Below are 22,154 nucleotides of genomic sequence, written 5' to 3' on the forward strand. Positions count from 1 at the left end.
ATTAACTACCAATACTTCCTCAAATCTTTTCAAATTATAAAGCTAGTCAGCTTTTTCATAATTGTCAACAACGCAACTTGGTCAACTTTTTAATATTTGACATCTTTTTTACCTCGGTCAACTTTTTAATCGCTGTCATCGTTTTAATCTCTTTTTTTTCGTTTTAATCTAATCAACGTTTTGTCGTTTTCATAGTTTTGTCGTACTCAACTTTGTGACGTCAGCAGCTTAACCAGCGTTTGGCTTCGTTGTGGCAGCAGATCATCTCTCCCATGTAATTTCTCGAGAAATTACTTTTTCTAGTTACTGTAGGTGTTTACTTTTCTTTTTGGTGCATCATGCTGCTGCTGTAAACACTAAAATTTCCCCATTGTGGGATTAATTAAGTCGTATCCTAACCCTAACCCTATCCTCCTATGCTAAACAATATGTCACACAGAGCAATATGTCACATAGAGTATGTCCAGCAGGCAGTGTGTGTTGTGTGTGGCAGAGCAGCAGGAAGGCCCACAACAGACTTCCAACATGTGTAATGTTGGTAGCTTTAAGTTACTGTGTGTGGTGCTTTTATTCTGGAAGGTTTCCTCCAGTTTTCACACCTATCTCTTTTAGTACTTTAAATACTCAATAGGGTTAAGGTCTGGATTCTGTATTGGCCAATCAATGTGTGAAAATTATGTCTCATTCTTCCTGAACTACTCTTTCACAATTTTAACCCAATGAATTCTGGCATTGCCATCTTGGAATATGCCCGTGCCATCAGGGAAGAAAAAATCCATTGATGAAATAACCTGGTCATTCAATATATCCAGGTAGTCAGCTGACCTTATTCTTTGAGTGCAGACTGTTGCTGAACCTAGACCTGACCAACTGCACCATCGCTAAGCAATCACATTATCTAGTTATGTCAGCTCACTCTCTTCTCCGTGTGAAGTCTTGCTCATCATTCTGGTTTTAATCTCAGTACCTACACCACCATACGGTTATTCAGGGTTGTGTTTCTAGCTAGTTGTGCGAAAAAGCAAGTTCTAATTTTTGGAAATGAGGCCAACTTCAGAACAAGAACATATAATCATACCTTGTGATTTTACTCCAAATGGTGGTGGATAATCACCAATCTTGGCAAATCTTTTGTAATTTAGGTCAAGGAACACTGGTGCCAGTTTGTTGAATCTATTGACACAAAAATAAAACAAGTTAAACAGGTAAGAATGGAGAGGTTTTGTACTGGTATATCAACACACTATATAAATTAGAAAATCAACATCACAATTGCATATTGTTTAACCCGTGGCAAAGTACTTCAAACAATGTAAGGTCATGCTAATTACGGTTCATCTCAAAGGAGAATGTGAGGTGTGCTGAGCAAACCTCATAGCTGCCAGGCAATAATTAGCTCTGTTGAACATTTGATGAATGAATTTGAAGAATGATCCAGACTGTTGTCAGATCCTGTTTTTCTTTGTCAGGACTCCATCAGCTTAGCTTTTTCTGTTGTCTTGTCTGTTGTTTTATTTTGTGGGTGTCATGAACAGCAAGGTGAGGGACCCAGATGCACAGCTCAGACAAGGCTTGAAGTTTAGGAGATTTAACGATAATCGTAGTCAGACAGGCAAGAGTCGGTAGACAGCAGATATAGATTGAGGCACAGACAAGGCTCAGGCAAGGAACGGTCAGGTTCAGGCAATGGTCAAACACGCTCGGTGCCAAGGCACAGGACAGACAGGAACTAGACGTGGTAAAGAACTTTGCGCCTCCCACAACCAGTCAAAAAGTTCCCCTACACCTGGATAGTCTAACCACCAATATTCCTCCTCCAGGATGGTGATCGCTTCCTCCACTACACTCCGCCGTGCTTCTAAGGTGGGTGCGTCCTGGTATTCCCTTGCAAGCTCCGTGTAGCAGAGGTGGAGGTCCCCAGGCAAAGTCCATGATCCAGGTGAAAACGTCCCCCACAAAACACAAAATAATCCAGGGCAAAAGCAAAAGTACCAACTGACTGGAGGCCGGCTAGGTCCAGGTTTGGCCAGATTGTTCTGCACGAACAGTAAGGTGAGGGACCCAGATGCACAGCTAAGACAAGGCTTGAAGTTTATTAGATTTAATAATAATTGTAGTCTGGCAGGCAAGAGTTGGTACACAGCAGATATAGATTGAGGCACAGACAAGGTTCTTAAGAACGAACCAGAGGTCATGCACAGGCTGGACTTACTGGTAAAACACTGGAATGCTGCCATGGGAACACAGACAATCTGGCAAGGGAGTATGGCATGACATGGAATTTAAGTACAAGGCTAATTACTAAGGGGATACAGCTGGTGAGACACATGACTGTACATAAAGCTAGAACAGAGGCGGGAACTAAACAGGAAGTAGAACAAAGTAAAACAGGAAACTAGAAAAGACACAACAATGCTACTGGGACCGTGACAATTGGCTTGTAGTGAGTCAGTCACCCTATATCCATATATTTTGGCAGGCCAATACAGAAAAACAACTTTGACATATATTAACAGAAGTTGATTATTTACTATGATCTACATGACCATGACAATGTCTTTATAAGTAGTTGGGCTCAAACTTGCGCGTAACAATAAAATACAAGCATTAAGTTTAATGTGTTTGTTGTTTCACAACATTAAGCAGACTATGCTCTATTTAATACTCACACCTGTCTCCACTGAGGCTTTAATGAATGCAGAGACACCTCAGCTTCTACCTCGAGCACAAATCAATGTGTATAGTATGGTCTGTATATATGAAAGCATATGTACGGTTTGTTTGTTGCATAAACAGACAGAGATGTAACACAATAGCAAACAGTAGGCTGCATAAACCCACACAGGAATTTGTTGTAAAAACACAACTGTCCATAGGGTGTATCCTTAACCGAGCTTTGGGGGCTCATTTCTTTTCATGTGTAATATCATATAATGAAGTGCATATGAGCTCTGATTTGGTGCTAATTAGTAATTCTAAAAGGTCCTGAATAAGAAAATAAGAAAAGAAACACTTAGACATGTTCAAGGAAATTATGATTTACCTTTGTTTGAGGGATTGGTTCTGTTACAGATAAAGTCATAAATATGTTTCCCAAAATTACAGGTAAAAAGATTAGACCTACTCCACAGTCACACCTGCCCACAATGTACCTAAGTTGCTATTAATTTAGTGAAAAATAAGTTTAATAGAATGCACAGAGTGAGTAGCAATGTTTGCTGTGTCACTACATCTTGTCAAGCAGACAATGGGTGTTTGTACATCCATCCCATTATTTTTACTCAGAAGAATAAGGAGTACAGGGCAAAGTAATTCATATACATGGACTATGCTTCCTAAGTGGCAGGAGTTTATGAATCTCTCTTTGTCACATGCTTTATTTGCAATCAGCTGAACAGGGATGTGTGGACTGGGCACCTCAGCACAAAAGAAATGTTATTTTACCAGTTTATGACCTGGACGTTCAGACCAGTAACAATGTTGTCTTGAATCTTTCAGTCAGAGGATTGCGTGTCTTTGGAGCTCAGAGAATGACAACGGCAGTGAACAGGTCCAAGGTTCGGACTGAACAGCACAATCAAGCAGCAGAGGGCAAAAGGACTGGATGCAACAAGCACATTCAGCACTGAAAAAAAATGTATCTTAGATGATGTAAATGTAACATAATTTAAACTGCAACAAATAATTAACTATGCTGTGTAGTTTAAAATATCAAAATTACTCTTTAATGTAATTTGTTCAGAACAAAAGAGAGTGTGCAATTTTTCCCTAAAATATTTTATTTTTGTAATCCTTGAGAATCTTATATACTTGTACAAAGAAATAATCTTGTTAATTTCACATCAGTGTACGTAGAGCTGCGCCTCTTCTGAATACGTTTGGGAAAATCTAATAGATAAATTGCGTCTACTGGAATAGGAGAGCCCATGTGGAGTATTCTGCCATTCCTCCAAAAATAAGGTTGTTTTTTAAACAGTGTTCTGCTACTGCTTTTGTTTTGTTTTTAAATGATAGTATTTACTACTTGATTTAATTTGCAAAAGCATTCTGAAGGTACAATACTGTAACTATACAGTAGTACTGTATACACATGATAAAAAGTATCCTCACTTGAGTATTGGCTGAAGTTGCATTTCAAAATTCAAAATTACACATAATGTTACTTTAAAATGAGACTAGCACATTTACAGTAATAAAGTAGGCTCCACTCCAAATAAGTAATATTGCAACTTTTAGTTTTTAAGCTTTAAAAGCAAATACTTGATACATAGACACATTTAAGTACTAAATACAACAAGTCTTGCATAAATTCAATAAAAATTTGATGCAAAAAGTTACCTTAATTTTTTTAGTAGATAATGCAGTTTAATTTTTATGGTAAATGGTCCAAGCCTATATAGCGCATTTAAACACCCTTCCAGGATCCAAAGCGCTTTACACTACTTCTCATTCACCCATTCACTGTCACACTCACACACTGATGGCAGCAAATCATTTATCACAGAGCTGTCTGCAGTCCTTTTGTAGTGCTCAAAGTTAAAGCTGGTGTACAATAATGCAGAGGAAGAAATGAAATCCATTCTCCACTATGCCACTCAAATACTGACAACATTTTACCCAGGTGTGTGTGTGTGTACAGGTACACAGTGTGTACACTGTGGGATCTAAGAAGTATAAATCATTTGAATGATTATTGTTCAGTCACACCTAAGCCCACTGTGAACCATCTTGATACTCCTGTTAATGTCTCCAAACCAAACTGTGTTGTGTGTTCTTACTTTGGATAAATGGCGGTCATCTTAGCAGCTGCAAAACCAGGCTTACAGGCTCCTTTGCTAAGATTGCCATACTTGTAGGTCAGCTCCAAAGACCTGTAGGCATGGAGGAAGGGACGTCAGCCAATGTTAGTACACTGGCTATAAAACATCTAAAAGGTCTACTCACAGAGTACCATCCAGCTTCAAAAGGAAGCCTTGCTCGTCGTACACTACAAAAAAGAAAAAGGACAGGGAGTATATGTTAGTTTCAACTTCAGGACTTCTGTTGACTTATTTCACCTCTTTGCATCTGTAATGGATGTGTTTGTATCTTTATACCTGCAGGTTTACACAGAACTGTGAAATGGTCAGGTTTTACAGAACTACCATTGAACCCAGGTTTCGTTTGCATTTATTAATACCTTGACTACTACCACTACTGTGTCTTAGCTCCAGTTATACAGTAAATGAAAAGTATTGTTGGGTTTTATAATTGAGTTCCGTAAGGCCTTAACCTACGTTGTAGAGTGCATTGAGGTGATGTTTGTTTTTAAATGCTGTTATTTACTTTAAACAAACTGAATTTAATTGAAAAGAGGTTTTTATAAATTACATTTATATAGGTCAAAGACAAAAGTCATTACAAGGCACTTTACGGTGTACTGTAACATGTAAAGCCTTACAGTGTATTACACAAATTCTACCAGTATGTTTAATTACATAGCGTAGCCCAGTACATTGCTAAAATGAATTAATAGTCGAGGTGGTAACAGGTAGTACTTTTCATAAAGGACTCATTTATTGGCAGATCATTCCTCCTGTGTGTTGTGTACTATAGCTGAAACTGAAAAAGTTCATTAATCCACTTTTCACTTTTTTAGTTGTAGCCCTGTCACTGCATTCAGACGAGACCAGGATGGAGCGACCCTGCTTTTGCTGTAGTGGCACCTACTTTTTGGAACAGTCTCTCGTTGTAACTGTATCTAGCACCAGACTTAAGGTCCTAAAACACACCTATATAACAATGTGTTTTATTTAGCAGAACACTAGAAGATCATACTGATTATTTACCTATTTTCTTTATCTACTTATCTATTTTTATATATTTATATATTTTTTGGTTGGTTTATGTCTTTTTCTGTCTTACAGTAGATTAATGGAATGATCTGTATGATGAATTAGTTTTAAACTGGTTGAGAACTATTGTGTTTGATTACATTTTCCATTTCATATATTTTAAACATTTACCTCACTGAAGCATTTTGGTTAACCTGTTGGTTGTTGGAGAATGCTGTATAAATAAATTTTGATTTGATTTGATTTGAGACCAGGCCTTAAATAATTGGCAACATTTAAGCGCACTATAGAAGTGAACATTTCCATATCAGCTCACTTTGCAGAAGACAAAAAACAAAGACAAGCATGATGGAGAGTGTGCTGAGTTTTACACTATATACTGTACATAAGACCATTGTCCATTAAGGCACATTCCAAACAGATGATACAATGCTGCCCTCTGCTGTTCTGCTATGGTCAAAGCTTGATAACCTGGTCCATACTGTACATACAGTTCAGATGATTCAAATACGCTCATATAGATGTAATGAAAATACAGCATTTGGTTCTGGTTAATTCATTTACAAGTTTTATAAAAAATATGTAATATTTTAAAATTCTATGAGACAACTGTTGGGCACCATCACAACAATTGTCACTGTCACCCTAGCAAAGGCAGGGTCTGACCTGGACAGGTTATCAGGCAATAACAGGACGACTTATAGAAACAATCACCCACTCTTAACCTGACAGCATGACAATCTTGCAGACTCCAAATGAATAAAAAAAAAAGTATGACATAAAGGTTGAAAATTACCAGGCGTCGTGTACTGACAATGATACGTTTTAGACTGGCTCTAGGGAAGGCCAGCAACTGACAAGCCTTTTAGATTTTGTGTAAACAACGGAAATAATCAGTAGTAAATTCTATAATAATTCTCTTTACAGTGATCATCGATCGTGACTGTTTAACTCTATGAAATGACGCTAGGACTCAAATCTACGACCCAATATTGCTGCAACATGTTTGTTCTTCACATTTTGTGTCTGATTGAAACTGCACGAGTGACCACCGATTTATTTTACCAATTTTAATATCTGCATGAGACCAGTTAAACCAGTAAGATGCTTTCATGTTGCCAAAACGTGATTATTAGAGCCAAAAGCTTTTGTTCAGACGCTTAATTCTGCTTTATTTTAAATACATTGAGCTCTGCTTTTGTATATTTACAGATGTAATAAATATTCAGTCCATCTGATCTTTGTCTGTTCCTGCATAAGACGAGTAGAACCAGCAGCATGCTGGTTTTATGTTGCCACAAAGTGATTAAAGCCAATATCTGTTTACTGAAAGCCTCTTTCTCCCTTATTTTAGGTTCATTGTGCTCTGCTGGGTTATATTAACGGATTTAATGAGCATCCAGTACATCTTTCTACACCTGTTTGAGACCAGTTAAACTAGTAAGATGTTGTCTTCACATTGCCAAAAAGTATTTATTAGAGCCAAAAGCACTTTTTGGCAACGTGAAACGAGCATCATACCGGTGGTACTGGCCTTAGACAGGTACAGACAGTGGTCGAATAGAGTGAAGGTTTATTAACTCTTCTTTAACTTGATTAAGTTAAAATGAGGCAGAAATAAGCTTCTTATCAAAATATTTTGGTTGTAATCTCTTTTTGGCAACATGAACACTACAGGGGCGGCACGGTGGTGCGGTGCGTAGCACTGTCGCCTCACAGCAAGAAGGTTCTGGGTTCGATTCCCGGAGGCGGCCCTGGTGCCTTTCTGTGTGGAGTTTGCACGTTCTCCCCGTGTCTGCGTGGGTTCTCTCCGGGTTCTCCGGCTTCCTCCCACAGTCCAAAGACGTGCATTAGGTTGATTGGCTTCTCTCCATTGCCCGTAGGTGTGAGTGAATGGTTGTTTGTCTATGTGTTGCCCTGTGATGGACTGGCGACCCATCCAGGGTGTACCCTGCCTCTCGCCCGTAGCCAGCTGGGATAGGCTCCAGCACCACCCGTGACCCCGCACTAGGGAGTAAGCGGTTAAGAAGATGGATGGATGGATGGATGAACACTACATCTTACTGATTCTACTGGCCTCAGACACATACAGACAGTGGTCAGGTGAACTTAAATCTGTTATTATTAACAAGAAGAGCTCGATGAACTTAAAATAAGGAAGAAGTAAGCTTCCAATCAAAGATATTGGCATGATCTGGCAACATGAACACAGCATCGTATTGGTTGTACTGGTCTCAGACAGGTACAGACAGTGGTCACGTGAGCTGAATGTGCAATAAATCTATTAATATAACCCAGCAGAGGACAATGGAGTTAAAATGACGCAAAACAAACTTCTAACTAAAATGGCTTTAATCACTTTGTGGCAACATAAAACCAGCATGCTACTGGTTCTACTGGTCTTAGGCAGGAACAGACAAAGATCAGATGGACTGGATATTTATTACATCTGTTAATATAACAAAGCAGAGCTCGGTATTGGTTGTACTGGTCTCAGACAGGTACAGACAGTGGTCAAGTGAGCTGAATGCTCATTAAATCTATTAATATAACCCAGCAGAGGACAATGGAGTTAAAATGACGCAAAACAAACTTCTAACTAAAATATCTTTAATCACTTTGTGGCAACATAAAACCAGCATGCTACTGGTTCTACTGGTCTTAGGCAGGAACAGACAAAGATCAGATGGACTGGATATTTATTACATCTGTTAATATAACAAAGCAGAGCTTGGTGTATTTAAAATAAAGCAGAATTAAGCGTCAAAAGCTTTTGGCTCTAATAATTAGGTTTTGGCAACATAAAAGCATCTTACTGGTTTAACGTCACGTGACTGCCAAGTGGCTTATCTGCAGTTTGAACGGAGTCTTTGCTTTAATGTCAGAGCTTTATAAACATGGCAAGCGGACCGGAGATGATCTATAAGATGATAGATGATCTATAAGATAGACAGGTTTTACATTGCATATATATTGTAGCGGCCCAGGGTGTTCCCGCCCTAAGCCGCTAAGGATTATGGGTAAAGTAGCGTTTTTGTGTTTATTGTGAAATATTTAACGTTAGGAGTTAGGTAATGTAAAGGTAAAGTTTGATTTAGGTGGTTTGGCCTTTTGTTCATGTGGTTGCGGGGTGTTCCTTGTTGTTGTATTGTGTTGCACCCTGAGGGAGTGTGCGTGTGGGTGACCCTCAGGGTGCAGCAGTGCATTGGGCACTCTGCCAAGAGTGCACCCACAAAGAAGACATTGGCTTCCTGACTATGAGATATCTGGGGTTGTGCGGTGTGTGGGACACAGATACTCTCCCTCATAGCTTGGCACTAGGATTGACAGTTAGCAGTTAGCCACTTTGGCTTTCATCTTAGCTCGCTCCTTAACCAGGTGCAATACGATTAGCAGGGCCGTTACTTTGGTGTCAGAAGTAGGATTTAAGAGACGGTGTTGCTACACCATGGAGCGAGAACTCGCTAATATTTAGAGACAGATTCGTCACCTGGAGATGGATAGGAGCTAGGACAAGCAAAACAAGCGGGAAGCAAGGGCACACCATCAACCTGACGGCACAAGTGCACGCCGCCTGCACCCTAGCAGCCTAGCCAATACACCATGGACCACTAGGAGAGAGCCAACTGAGCAGCAACTAGCGATGACAGCCCGCACTCCAGTTAAGTTATCCCGCTACAATGGCTTGACACCATTCGAACCATACCTAGCACAAGTCAACCTGGCGGCCTGCTGCGGGGGGTGGAGCCCTGAAGAAACTGTTATGCACCTAGCCCTGGCGCTGGGGGGGCCACCCTTCAGGTGCTGCTATATCTCTCCCCGGGGGAACAGCGGAACCTGACTACAATGACTGCAGCATTGGAGTGGCGCTTCGGAGAGCGGGTCTCAGCAGAGAGAAACCGGGAACATCTGGAATATTGGCGGTGCCTTTGCGGCCGATGTAAAGCTCTTAGCCCGGCGAGGCCATCCAACCTTCCCGCCTCCAGCAGTGGAAGAACTGAGCCTCCATGCCTTCCTTCGAGGACTTACCCCTGAACGCCTTCGTCAGCATGTACGACTAGCAAAACCATCTACTCTGGAGGCAGTACTACAAGAGGCGGAAAGCGTGGAGGAGCTGCTGCAGCCAGGAGAAACTACCTGCCAATCCACACCACGCCACGCCTCGATTCGAGCAGCTGCCGTGGATGATCAAGAGGAAGAGATCACCAAACCAGCAGTTAGCCGGGCTCAACCAACTCCACCGAGGCGACGTAAGCCCCGGGAAAGGTGTTGCCATCGCTGTGGAGAACCAGGGCATTTTGCTAGAGACTGCTTAGCTTCAGCGCCTAGAGACAGAAGTAGTGAGGTGGGAAACAAGCGAGAGATGGGGCCGTGAGGGAACCCTCATCCCATTGGCAGACATCCCTCTGTCAGGATAGCCCTGTTGTGGGGCGCTGTGGGACTTCACAAGGATTGTTGGTGAAGTGCATCATCGGGGGCTATCCCTGCAACGCATTGGTGGACACAGGCACCACCATTAGCCTGCTATGCAGGGGGATGGTTCTTGACTCTGCTGGCTGGGGCCCTATCAACACTGAACTACTGACTGATGAATGTGCTCCGCTAGTTGGTAGAAAGACTCTAAAGGTGGTCGTGGGGGGCCAGAAATGTGAACATGAGTTTTGGTTGTTGATATCCGGGATGAGTGCATACTGGGTCTGGATCTACTGAGCCGCTGGGGTGCACGGATAGATGTGTCACGGGCCTGCCTCAGCCTCGGTGCAGAAACCGTGCCGCTCCAGTCAGACCGAAGCCGCAGCGGGGGGAGATGCAGGGGAGCGGGAGTAAACCACCACACTCAAGTTCCAGCTTATGGTCGGCGCACCCAAGCTTTGGCTCCGGATTGACACATGCCAGGTGCTCCGTCTACAGTACATCAGTTTCCAACTACCTCCGGCAGAGACTGTAGCCGCCGTCAGGGAGTTGGGGACCTGGAGTGGTCAGTCCCTGGACGCGGTGCAAAAGGAGCAGCTGAACCTCCTCTTACAGGATTATGTGAGCATTTTTGCTGCACGAGATGAGGATTGCACCAGGACTGGACTGGTGCAGCATCACGTTCGCCGCACAAATTAATTCAAATTCAAATTAAATTACCAAATAGCATATTGAATTGGCAATCAATTTTTGTCAGACGGTCACTTTTTGGCAAGACAACGGCAGTAAAGTTTGTACAGACAGACACAGCACCGACGTCTGTCTGAATGCCTCTGCCATTCTGTCTGTTTGCTGAAGCTGCAGTAGTGGTCTGATTGGTTAGGACAGTCTAACCCCGGCCAGTCAAGTTTGATCAACGCTTTTAATTTTGAGACTTTTTGAGTCGCACTTGGATAAAGACGCCTTTAAAGCACAACAACAACAAATGAAATGCAATTGATTTAGCGGCGCGGAGGCTGAATGTCACATAGAGGCGCTCCTGGGGTTTTGGTGTGGGTCTGTTTTTGAGTGTATTTCCTGTCTAATTAGTTGACCCACCTGTTTTGTTAGTATTTAAGGCATGTCCTTGTGTTCATACACCGTTGGTGTGTACGCGGTCGTAGCTTGAAAGCTACACCAAGGTTACTAGTTAAAGAAAGGAGAATTTAAGAAGTGGAATTCCTTTTGTCTCTTTGATGTCCTGTCTCCTGGAAGGTGTGAGTGTCTGGTGTTTATGTTTCATGTTTAGAACCTTGCCCGTGATACGGATGTTTTAGTTGGCCTGTTAAACAGTGCTGTAGTTTAGTTCTTAGTTGTCCTGAGTTAATGTCTTGTGTTCATGTCTAGGTTTGGCCCATAGTGTATGGAGCATTCTAGTGTCTTTAGTAGACTGTTACCTGCATCGCAGTGATTTTTAGTTCTTTCCCTTTTGTGTTTGAACAGTGAGTTTATGTTATGTTTTGTGTTCCTTATTCAGGTTTCTGCCCGTATTGTTACGGAGCGTTTAGTGTTTAGTGAGTTTCGATTGTTTTATGCATTGCAGCGATTTTTAGTTCTCACCGGTTGTGTTGAACTGGATCCTGCCACGCAGTGAATTTATGTTGTATTTTTAATAAATCCTTGTTAACCGTTATGTCGTATGTGGTCGTGCATTTGGGGTCTTCCCTCTTGTTTTCCCTGCGACCTGATCTGCCGGTTGCGGCCAGGTGAGCGTGAAGGGTTACTGAGGGGTTTATTAGCGCGACGGGTTCACAGCTTTGGATGCACGTTGGCTGCGGTGCCAACTCCTCTGCTTAGTGTGAGGGCGTTTTCCTCCCCGCTCGGTGAGAGTCATAGCTTCCCCGCTCGGAGCGGGTGCTGTCGTTGTTCCATCTCCACCGCATCTCCTCTCCTGCCTCAGGGTTCCGTCAAGCCCCACCGGTTCGGAACCGACGGGGAGAGTATTTAGTAGGTTCCCTGTCAAACCCGAGTTTGAGTTCGTAACACTTTATTTAAACGTTTAATTAATAAAGCTTGGTATTTAATCAACGATTTTTAGCAATGCATTTCCATTTGCAAAATGCATTTTCAAAAGGCATATTGAATAGCCAATTGCAGAATGCATTTTTTAAATTGCATATTGTATTTTCATTTGCAAAGTGCATTTTTAAATTAAATTACCAAATAGCATATTGAATTGTCAATTGCAAAATGCATTGCCATTTGAATAAAACTACTACAAAAAAACATGAAAATACAAAATGCAATTTATTAAGTTTTTATTTATACTTTTAATTAATGAAACTAAGTATTGAACTGCCACTTTTAATATTGAATTGCAAAATGTAAAATGCATTTTCAAATTACATGACCAATTTGCATATTGAAATGCAAAATGCATTTTTAAATTGAACGACGATATTTGCATATTGAATTGCCAATTGACAATTGTATGGTGAATTACATTTTGAGTCTGATAAAATTCCATACTTGTAGAGCACATGATAGAAATGTAATCGCATGCTAAGGAATTTTGAAGTGGCTGCTTACAGAGAAGGAGGCTCAAACGCATCATCCGGTCACAAGAAATGCTTTATTTTATGTACAGGAGAGCCCCCCACATACTGTATATACAAAACAACCACGAGAACAAAAACAAGCTTCACTTAAGACAGCTTAAACCAACATTGTGCACACAGCTGCACTCTTCTCCCTCCAGCTGAGCCTGAGCTTCATAGATGCACTCAGTCATCCAGCTCTACCTTACTCAACGATTAACAATTTCTTGGCAGGTTTACACAGCTTATCTAATAAAAGCTTTAAATCCTACAAAGGAGTAGCTGGGTGCCTCCTCCATGCATGTTAAATTATAGTGTTAACCTTAACTGTGCTAAATTAATGAACAAAACTTGATTGTGTTAACTAAAACAATGAACTGTAACATAATATACTGCCTAATAAACAAACCTGCGATAGTACGTGTTAAAGCCATGTCCACATCCACTTTGTCACAAGGGCTAATAAACAGTAAACTATATAGGAAGCGTACACAGCTCCTTGAGATTATTGTAGACTTCCTCTAGAACAGGACTGGCTCTACATGAAAACATCTTTGGCCCAAATGATCATTTCTAATTATTACTAGATGTGTTAGTTAGTTCACCTGTTAGCTAGCGTCAAAACCCTCCCTCAAAAATAGCTAAACATAGCTGTCTAAGAAGTTGGGAGGGAGGATACTCTATATTATAGTATATTTTATGTTCACAGATGTTAAGGCAAAGTTGTCCACATGGTCCCAGAACTCAGGTTGCAGAAAAGCTCACATTTACTGACTCTGAAGCCCAAAGAAACAGTTTTAAATTGTTTAGTAAACCATTTAAAGCTCAAGTATATATGTCCCATCAAACCTATAGATCAAGCAGACTGAGCTCCAATCAATGCGAATATGAACATTTGGGCGCTGGACAGTTGCATGTTTCATCCCAGACACAGCACCCTAGCTATGTGTAAACAGCTGTTCTCCTTTATGAGAATGAACACAATGTCACAGAGAAGTTGTCTGACTACAAACAGCTTCACTCCAGCCTAAAGGTTTTCCCAGCTCAGAACCTGACCCCAAACAGAAGAACTGATCACAGATGTAACCTACGGTCGATGACCCAACACAGGCCTGCCCTGTATGTCAATAGTGCGGACATATGTCTACTGCATTAAGCTGTTATCAAGGAGACTCACATGACTTGTGAACCCAGACTCGTAAGCTGATCCTCCATGAGGAATAGTAGAGGAATCCCACGGCCAGCATGAAGCACACGCTGAGGATCAGGTAGAGCCACAGTTTCATTCTCATCTCCAACTTTCATACATGGCACACCTCTCACTGGAATCTGTCTGGACACAAAATGAACTGGTCAGTACTGCACTCACACCTATCGCATCACGTTTTCTTTATATAATTCGTAATTCCATCTACTAGTACTACTGTACAGGGCTGGTTTGTTCAAAACCCAGGACCTTTCACCAAACACTGTTTATATCTGTAAAAATCTAAAATTGAGTGACATTTAAATGTGCACATGAAGCAACAGCGATAGTGCGACATTGCTGTTGCTTCATGTGACACAGCAAGGAGGTAGACACCTAACACTCATCTACAGCCTTTACACACAGTGGAGCTCCACAGAGGGAATGGAGAGTCGAACAGGTGCCAGTCAGTCCTGCCTGTGACCACATCACATCACGTCTAGAGTGGCATCACAGTGTTTTCACTTGGTTGCTATGGCTGGTTTTAGGCATTTGAATGATTCATTTTAGTAACAGGACTCATGCGTGACTCTGGTTTACAATAGTGATATGTTAGTCCATATTTTATTCAGCTTTTTATTACTACTGCTTCTAAGCATCGGTTGTGTGCTATATTTGTGGTTGAAAAAAGGGCATGCTTTACATCACGTACTAGTTTCAAAAACCACAACCCCCTCGCTTTCCAGGAAACAAAGAAGCCCCAACCCCTGGCAGCGCGTTCCAGCTTGGTTATCTGTGGTGTAAATACTTCTTTGAAGTTACAATAGAGAGAGCTCAGCTCAACAGAGAAGTTTTGCCTTTTCAGCTACTTGAGCTTCTTCCTATTGTCTAAAGACTTTTAGAGGCAAATACAAATTGCCTGTAGGTATGAGTCTGTCTCTACATGTGGATAGCAATTCAACAAACTGTCATTCACCACAGGATGTAGAACATCAATTTCAACTCAATTTAATTCATTTTTATTAATATAGCACCAGATCACAACAAGGTTATCTCAAGGCTCTTTACAAGGTAAGGTTTAAGACCTTGCACAACTAAACCCAACAGATCCCACATACAGCAAGCCTTTAATTACAATTTGAAAGCAACAGTAGAGAGGAAAAACTCCCTCTATAACGAGGAAGAAACCTCCAGCAGAACCAGGCTGGATGTGGGCAGCCTTGACCGGTTGGGTTGAGGGGATAGATAGCAACAACAGAGCACAGGCAGGATGGTTGAACTAGGATGGTTGGACCAGGGACTGGACACAGGCAGGACGGTTGGATTCGCAGCAGCCCAGCACAGACACATAGCTCTGAGTCGAATAATACCTGTAGGTGAAGATAGAGAAATAGAGAGTGGGGGAGAAGCACAACTACTGAAGAGACAGAGACAAGGCTAGTCAAACATAGAACAATGATGTGAGGTTATTCCTAATCAGGTGTTCCTACTCAGGTGCCATGTTTTTTTCAAGAATCTTTGAATCTCTGATATGGGCCTATAGTTGGCTAGTTCTCCAGGGCCCAGGGTGTTTTTCAATAAAGGTTTGATCACAGCCACTTTAAAAGCCTGTGGTACATATGTAAAGAATGGTTGATTTGATTTAATATGGACAAGCTGATTAAAGGTAGAACTTCTTTGAGTAATTTAGTTGGGATTGGGTCTAAAAGACAAGTTGGAAGAGTTAATTATTAAAGTTAACTATATATGAGTTCTGGGGGAAAAGCTCTAGTAGGACAGAGGACTTGGTAAATTTATTAAGTTTGTTGGATCTAGACAGTGATTTCTGTCATTTGGGGGAAGTTGCTCATGAATGTCTTCTCTAATAGTGATAATTTTATTAGTAAAGTAGTTCATAAAGTCATTGCTGCTGACATTTAAGGGGATAGGAGGCTTAACACAGCTATGGCTCTTAGTCAGTCTGGCTACAGTGCTGAAAAGAAACCTGGGGTTGTTTTTGTGTTCCTCAATTAAGGAGGAACAACATGTCTTTCTAGCAGCACAAAGTGCTTGTTTATATATTATTGGACTGTCGTTGCAGTTTACATTCATTTTGTTGGAACGCCATTACCTTTCTAGTTGTCGGGTCCTGTGCTTTAGGCTGCAGATCTCTGAGTTATACCATGGAGCTAACCTCCTCTGATTCACTGCCTTCTTCTTCAGAGGAGCTACTGTGTCTAACATTGTACATAGAGAAGCTGCAGCATCATCTACAAGACAACCAACCTGTTCATAAGGATTAAGGTAAGGAGGTGACTTCTCTGTGTAGCTACAAGACGTTGAGGCAAAAGATGATGGAATCATTTGCTTGAATCTGGCAACAGCGTCGTCAGACAAACATCTGCTATAGTAACATTTCTTTCCAGCTGCTGCAAGATCAATTATGGTAATCAATTATGGTAAATTCAAAATTTAATAAGAAATGGTCAGATAACAGAGGGTTTTGGGGAAGAACTATTAAATTATCAATTTCAACCCCATATGTCATGACAAGATCGAAGGTATGATTAAAACAATGAGTGGCTTCATTTACATGCTGACTAAAACCAATAGTGTCTATTAAGGAGCAGTGCTGAGACAGTTACTGTCAACATCTACATGAATGTTAAAGTCTCTCACTATAATGACTTTAACTGTGTTAAGAACTAAGTCAGATGAGAATTCAGAGAATTCAGTTAAGAACTCTGAATATGGAGCAGGAGGACGGTAAACAATACAAAACACAACTGTTTTCTGAGTTTTAGAGTGGACGAGAGGCTCTGACATGAGCTATAACTATGTTTGGGATACAGATGATACAATAGTTGATGTGACCCATTGGAGTTGACTCATTTAAACTAACATATTTATCCTGCTGCAGCCAGGTTTCAGCAAGACAGAACAGATCTGTGATAGTCACTTATCAAGTCATTTAATAACAAGGATTTAGATGAGAGATTAATTAACCACACTTTAGCTTACTGTTACTTTGTTCTGTAGAAGGAACCGTTCTGATGTTTATTAAATCCTGATAAGTCACTCCTCTTTGATTTGTCTGTGACTTGTAAGTTTTAGGTGGTCGGGGAGCAGACACATCTCTATGCGATAACTAAGAGTAAGAGGGGGTGGCGGGTGTAGAGAACATGCAGAGAGGCGTGTAAGACTGCAACTCTGCAGCCTAGGCTCCACTCACTCCATGAGTTGTCACGTCAGCTGATGAAAGGCTAAACCATGACCATCGTTAGCAGATATCTGCACAATATCTGAAATGTTTGGCTGCACAGCACTGGGCAGTCATTGCAATGATTAGAGTTGGAGAGGTACATAAAGCCTGTCAGGGTTCACAGGTGATGCTCAGTCCAAGGGTCCGAAACACCAAAACCTTACAAAACCCAACATGCTAATGTTTTGCCATTGCGGAGACGTAACCCTGAGCTCATGTTCTTACTAGAACAGTTTTATTAGCTTTATGTCTAGATTTTTTTATATACTCTCTGGAAATATTGGAAGGATGGAATGGAATCACAACCCTGCGATTTTTAATGTTTGATAGCAAAGATCTGCTGTTCGCGTTATTAAACGCAGTTTGTACACGTCATACATGCAACGAGCATCACTTTTTATTTGATACCTTAACATAGAAGGTGACGTTCCCTTAAACTAGACGGTGCATTTAATAGCTTGTAATAAAAGGCTATTAAATCACAGCAATTTTTCGATGCGCAGCTGCGTGCTTCAAATGGATAAATACATAAACAAACAGTTAAACACACATTATTACACATATATGCGACAACTCAAGTTACACAAAGTAGTTATGTTGAGTTATGTCCAAGCAGTCGACTTGTTCCCTCTGTGCCAAAAGTAGCAGCTAAGGACTAGCCGCTAGCGGCTAACCGCTAGATGCTGACTGCATTGGCCTGATAGCACATTACAGACCGCAGCGTAGCACGTTAGCTACTGAGCTAACTACGCGACCAGCCCTAGTGCTGAGCCAGTCCACGGGGATTCTCGGATTAATTGTCCAGTTGGCAGCGTCACCACGGAGCTCAGCCACAGCGCTGCCCGCTCTGTACAACAAGGGCGAGCGGCGGTGTCCTCCCCGCAGCGGGCTGAACACGGAGAACGGGGATCCAGCAGCTCAGGACACAAGAGCCAACGAGCAACATTATTAAGGAAAATCGCTTTACTCACCTCGCTCAGGCGGTAACGGCGCGGACAGGAGCGTCACCGACACCGTCACTGACGCCTTAGCTGCTGAAGCAGGAGTGGATCGGCTCGTCATTTACATCCTGCACCCACTTGAGGGGGGCCGTCATAGACAGGGACGCGGGTAGAGCGGCCTGCGATTCACTGTAGGACTAGAATTATAGTACAGTAAAATACAGTACAACACTATAATTATAGTACTGTAAAATAAAGTACAACACTATAATTATAGTTCTGTATATTACATACAACACTAACTAAACCCAACAGATCCCACACAGCAAGCCTGTCTGTATGTGGGATCTGTTGGGTTTAGTTGTGTAAGGTCTTAAACCTTACTTTGTAAAGTGCCCGAAGATAACTTTGTTGTTATTTTATAAATAAAAATGAATTAAAATTTAATATAATTACTGTATAGTGCAGTATGGTGCAATACACCACTATACTGTACAGTACAGCATATTATCACACAATACAACAGTTTAGTAATGTAAAGTTCACCAAAGTACACCAATCCACCACAGACCATAGGATTTTTTATTTATGGTTTTTGTCTGTATCTGCGTCACGGTTCAGCTTGCGGTAATTTGACAATCACATCTACCACTTTAATGTGTATCTTTACATATATACTATTTCTATAATGCTTCCTACTGTATATGTCAGACCTGTATCAAAATAGAAACCTCAGATCTCTTTATTAAAACAGCTATTTGTGGGGGTCACTGTTGATTTCAAGGCACTGGTTGCTCTGATAAATGCTTCTGTGATTTATAAAATAATGCATCTTATCTTTCGGCTTAGAAAAATAAAAGTGGCTTTTTTTTCCAAACAAACTGGTTGAGCAAAGCGTTACAAACACCTCCATCCTTTGTATTGACTTCAGCCAGTGTGTACAGTAAATAAACCTACTGCAGAGTCTGATCAGATACGACTAAACACATTATAGCCTACTTTGAGCTAAGCTACATGAACATAAGCTCAACAAAAATGCAAGGTGAACAAACACCAGACTCTGGTTATGTACCATGTGTGAAGTACAGTAGTTGTCAGCTTTCATCCAATTAATAAAATAAATTCCAACTGCTATTCAGCTCAATTCAGCAGGTCTTGAATCAGGTTGCTGTGTCAGTAGATACTGTACTGTATATTCAACTATCTCTGGTTTTAACATCTGCACATTCAGCTCTTCATAAACATCATATTTGTGTTCAGCTTCTTTTAGCAGTGTTATTGAGGTTTCAGCATTTCAGCTTAACGATGTGTTTTGTGGTTTTGTGCGTAGTCTTAAGTCTGATCTGTAATGGGACTCAGCAGTGTTGATCTTGCTGGCTAGCTGAAAATTTGTTGCATTCATTTAGTGTGTGTGTGTGTGTGTGTGTGTGTGTGTGTGTGTGTGTGTGTGTGTGTGTGTGTATTTTACTCGTTATATATAAAGTTATCACACCTCTAAATATGCGTGTGGAACCCTGTAGAAAACCTGCCAATATGCAAAATTACCTACTCTAGGTATTACTACCTACTCTCTGGTGTAATTAATGAGTTTTATTTTATTCCGAAGAGAAGGCTAGCCAACTTTACCGCTCCCTTGAATAGACTAGCCAATCTATCTATCTATATGACGTTTTCAGCGATTTTAAATTTTATAGTTTTATGTGAAATCTGATGTACATTTTTACAGAGTGATGTAAAAGTTAAGTGTTTTAAATTTTATTCATTTAATGAAGCCCAGACAAAGTTCAACAGTAAATATAAATATATAATATAAATTGATGGTGTTGCCACTGTATTTAACACCCTTTTTGGAGATTTTACAGGTTGCCATTGTTTCATTTTCGTCTTAAAAATATAACCACACTTTTTCTTGCTTCCCAGGTATATCGAACAACTTTAATTGTGTTCTCTAGTACAAGAGGGTTTTACTCAGTATTAAGTTGATGGTGTTGCCACTGTATTTAACACCCTTTTTTCAGATTTTACAGGTTGCCATTGTTTCATTTTCATCTTAAAAATATAACCACACTCTTTCTTTTTTACTCAGTATTAAATGGAAACAAATAAATCTCTCAGTCTTACTCTCCTAGATTGAGGAGGAACACGCTGAAGGAACTACTGCGCCTGGTCCAACTTCCTGGGCAAGTTGGACCAGTACACACCCAAATTACTGAGCCTGTACAGGGAGAAAAAGAAGGAAATTAGAAGGAAACTTGATAACACCTTTTGACCTTTTAAATGAGGCATGTATTGTACATACTACAATGACTGACCAACTGACAAATCACACCTGCACAAATAATAAACCAATTCAGTAGCACTGTATAAATAAAATGAGCAATAGTTCTGTTAAAGTCAGTGCAGAGTATTGGATTGCAATATGATGAACTTTCGGGGAGCATGTACTTATAGCATTTCGATTTATTTACCTATATAATTTTGTTTTTGTTTTTAGGACAAACATTAAACATTAGGAGCAATTATATTAAAATAAATGAATAACGTAGTATTCCTATCTTTATACTGCTCCAAATACTGAAAGTTTCATCTTTTCTGTTTGTAAAGTTTTTTGATAATAACAAGTCTGTTTTCATCAAGAGGCCCTTTCTTGTTTGGTTCTCAGCATCTTTGTGGTCACCAAAGCCAGGAATCAAAATCTCCCCAATGAAATTGGAATTGTCATTTAGGGACCAAAGGTGCCCTTTTGGTATTCTTGAATGTGGCACATGCATGTGCATACCTGATGGTCCTTATCTATTCACCGCACATTCTTTGCATTCCAAGAGAGCCTTTTTCTCGCATCTCAGCCATTTCTTTCTTGTTCCAGTAGTCCACTTCTTGCCAATATATCATGGCGAGATTGAACAGGCAACCCCGAACCCCACTACAACAAGATATATATATGGCTCACTGGATAGCTCAATCGGTAAAAGTCGCAAGACTTGCATACGGGTGGTCCCCGGTTCGAATCCCCGTCAGGGCAAATAGGCATCCAGTGTGGGTCCTTGGGCAAGACCCTTCAAGCTACCGCCTACCTCATATCATGAGAGACAATGAACCACATGAGATACCGGCTCAGACGTCTAACAAGGTCTGCATCAGGTATTGGGGAACCAGAGCAGCTTGGCGAGAAGTGGGCTACTGGAACAAGAAAGAAATGGTTGAGATGCGAGAACAAGGCTCTGTTGGAATGCTACTACTCAAGTAACCCTAATCAGAGAGGCTACATGCAAACAATGTGCGGTGAATGGGAACGGAGAAACCCACATTCAAGGCTGACGGCGAAGCAACTAGTAGCTCAGTGTTCCAACATCCAACGGCAACTGCTATCACGACTTGAGATTGACGAGATACAACACAAATGCTACGGCAAGGGGGAGCCAGGAGGGCCAGGGAGGTTTCACCATCTCCCCAACCGGAAATTGGGTACGAAGCCCCAATAAGCACAGATACGCTGAGCGAGGCAGCAACTGACCTGAAAGATAAGATCATGGCGAGATTGAACAGGCAACCCCGAACCCCACTACAACGGCTAAGTGAAGTACCATCAGAAAGTCTCATGGAAGATGTGAATGCAGCATTGAGAGCGATCCCTACCACAACGATCACAGAAACCAATGAGCTGATATACGCTTCAGCATCAGTGATCCTAGAGGTGCTTGGCTATAAGAGCAACCATGGGAGCCATGAGAAACAACCATGGAAACGAAGGTTGGAGGCAAAAATCAAGGCAGCTCGGGGGGAAGTGAGCCAAATGACAGAGGCCCAGAGAGGTGCAATGAAAAGACCGATGCCCAAGAGGTACAGCCAGATGACCATACCTGAAGCACTCGAAACTGCCAAGCAAAGGCTACAAGCCTTGGCCAGCCGCCTAAAGAGATACACCAGAGATAACGAAGCCAGACGAATAAACCGGCTGTTCGC

General features: G+C 41.2%; 1 protein-coding gene across 11 annotated transcripts in view; it reads right to left on the minus strand.

The window, feature by feature from the left end:
* The window catches only part of st3gal3a (ST3 beta-galactoside alpha-2,3-sialyltransferase 3a), a 50,987-nt gene extending 32,525 nt beyond the window's left edge, over nucleotides 1-18,462 (minus strand). For 2 of the 11 annotated variants that reach the window (XR_003785494.3, XM_029145918.2), the window contains exons 1-5: nucleotides 18,222-18,378; nucleotides 14,001-14,156; nucleotides 4,945-4,987; nucleotides 4,779-4,871; nucleotides 1,079-1,173 (exon numbers count right to left, since the gene is read on the minus strand). Coding sequence is in view for 9 of the 11 variants with exons in the window: in XM_029145918.2 (XP_029001751.1) it covers nucleotides 1,079-1,173; nucleotides 4,779-4,871; nucleotides 4,945-4,987; nucleotides 14,001-14,115 (346 nt within the window). In the remaining 2 variants the exon portion in view is untranslated. The other 9 variants (XR_003785495.3, XM_029145919.3, XM_041070188.2 and 6 more) reach the window with 8 other exon arrangements.
* Between the last annotated feature and the right edge of the window lie 3,692 nt (nucleotides 18,463-22,154).

Source organism: Betta splendens, chromosome 4 (assembly GCF_900634795.4).
Source record: "Betta splendens chromosome 4, fBetSpl5.4, whole genome shotgun sequence".
In the NCBI taxonomy this organism is placed as follows: Eukaryota; Metazoa; Chordata; class Actinopteri; order Anabantiformes; family Osphronemidae; genus Betta; species Betta splendens.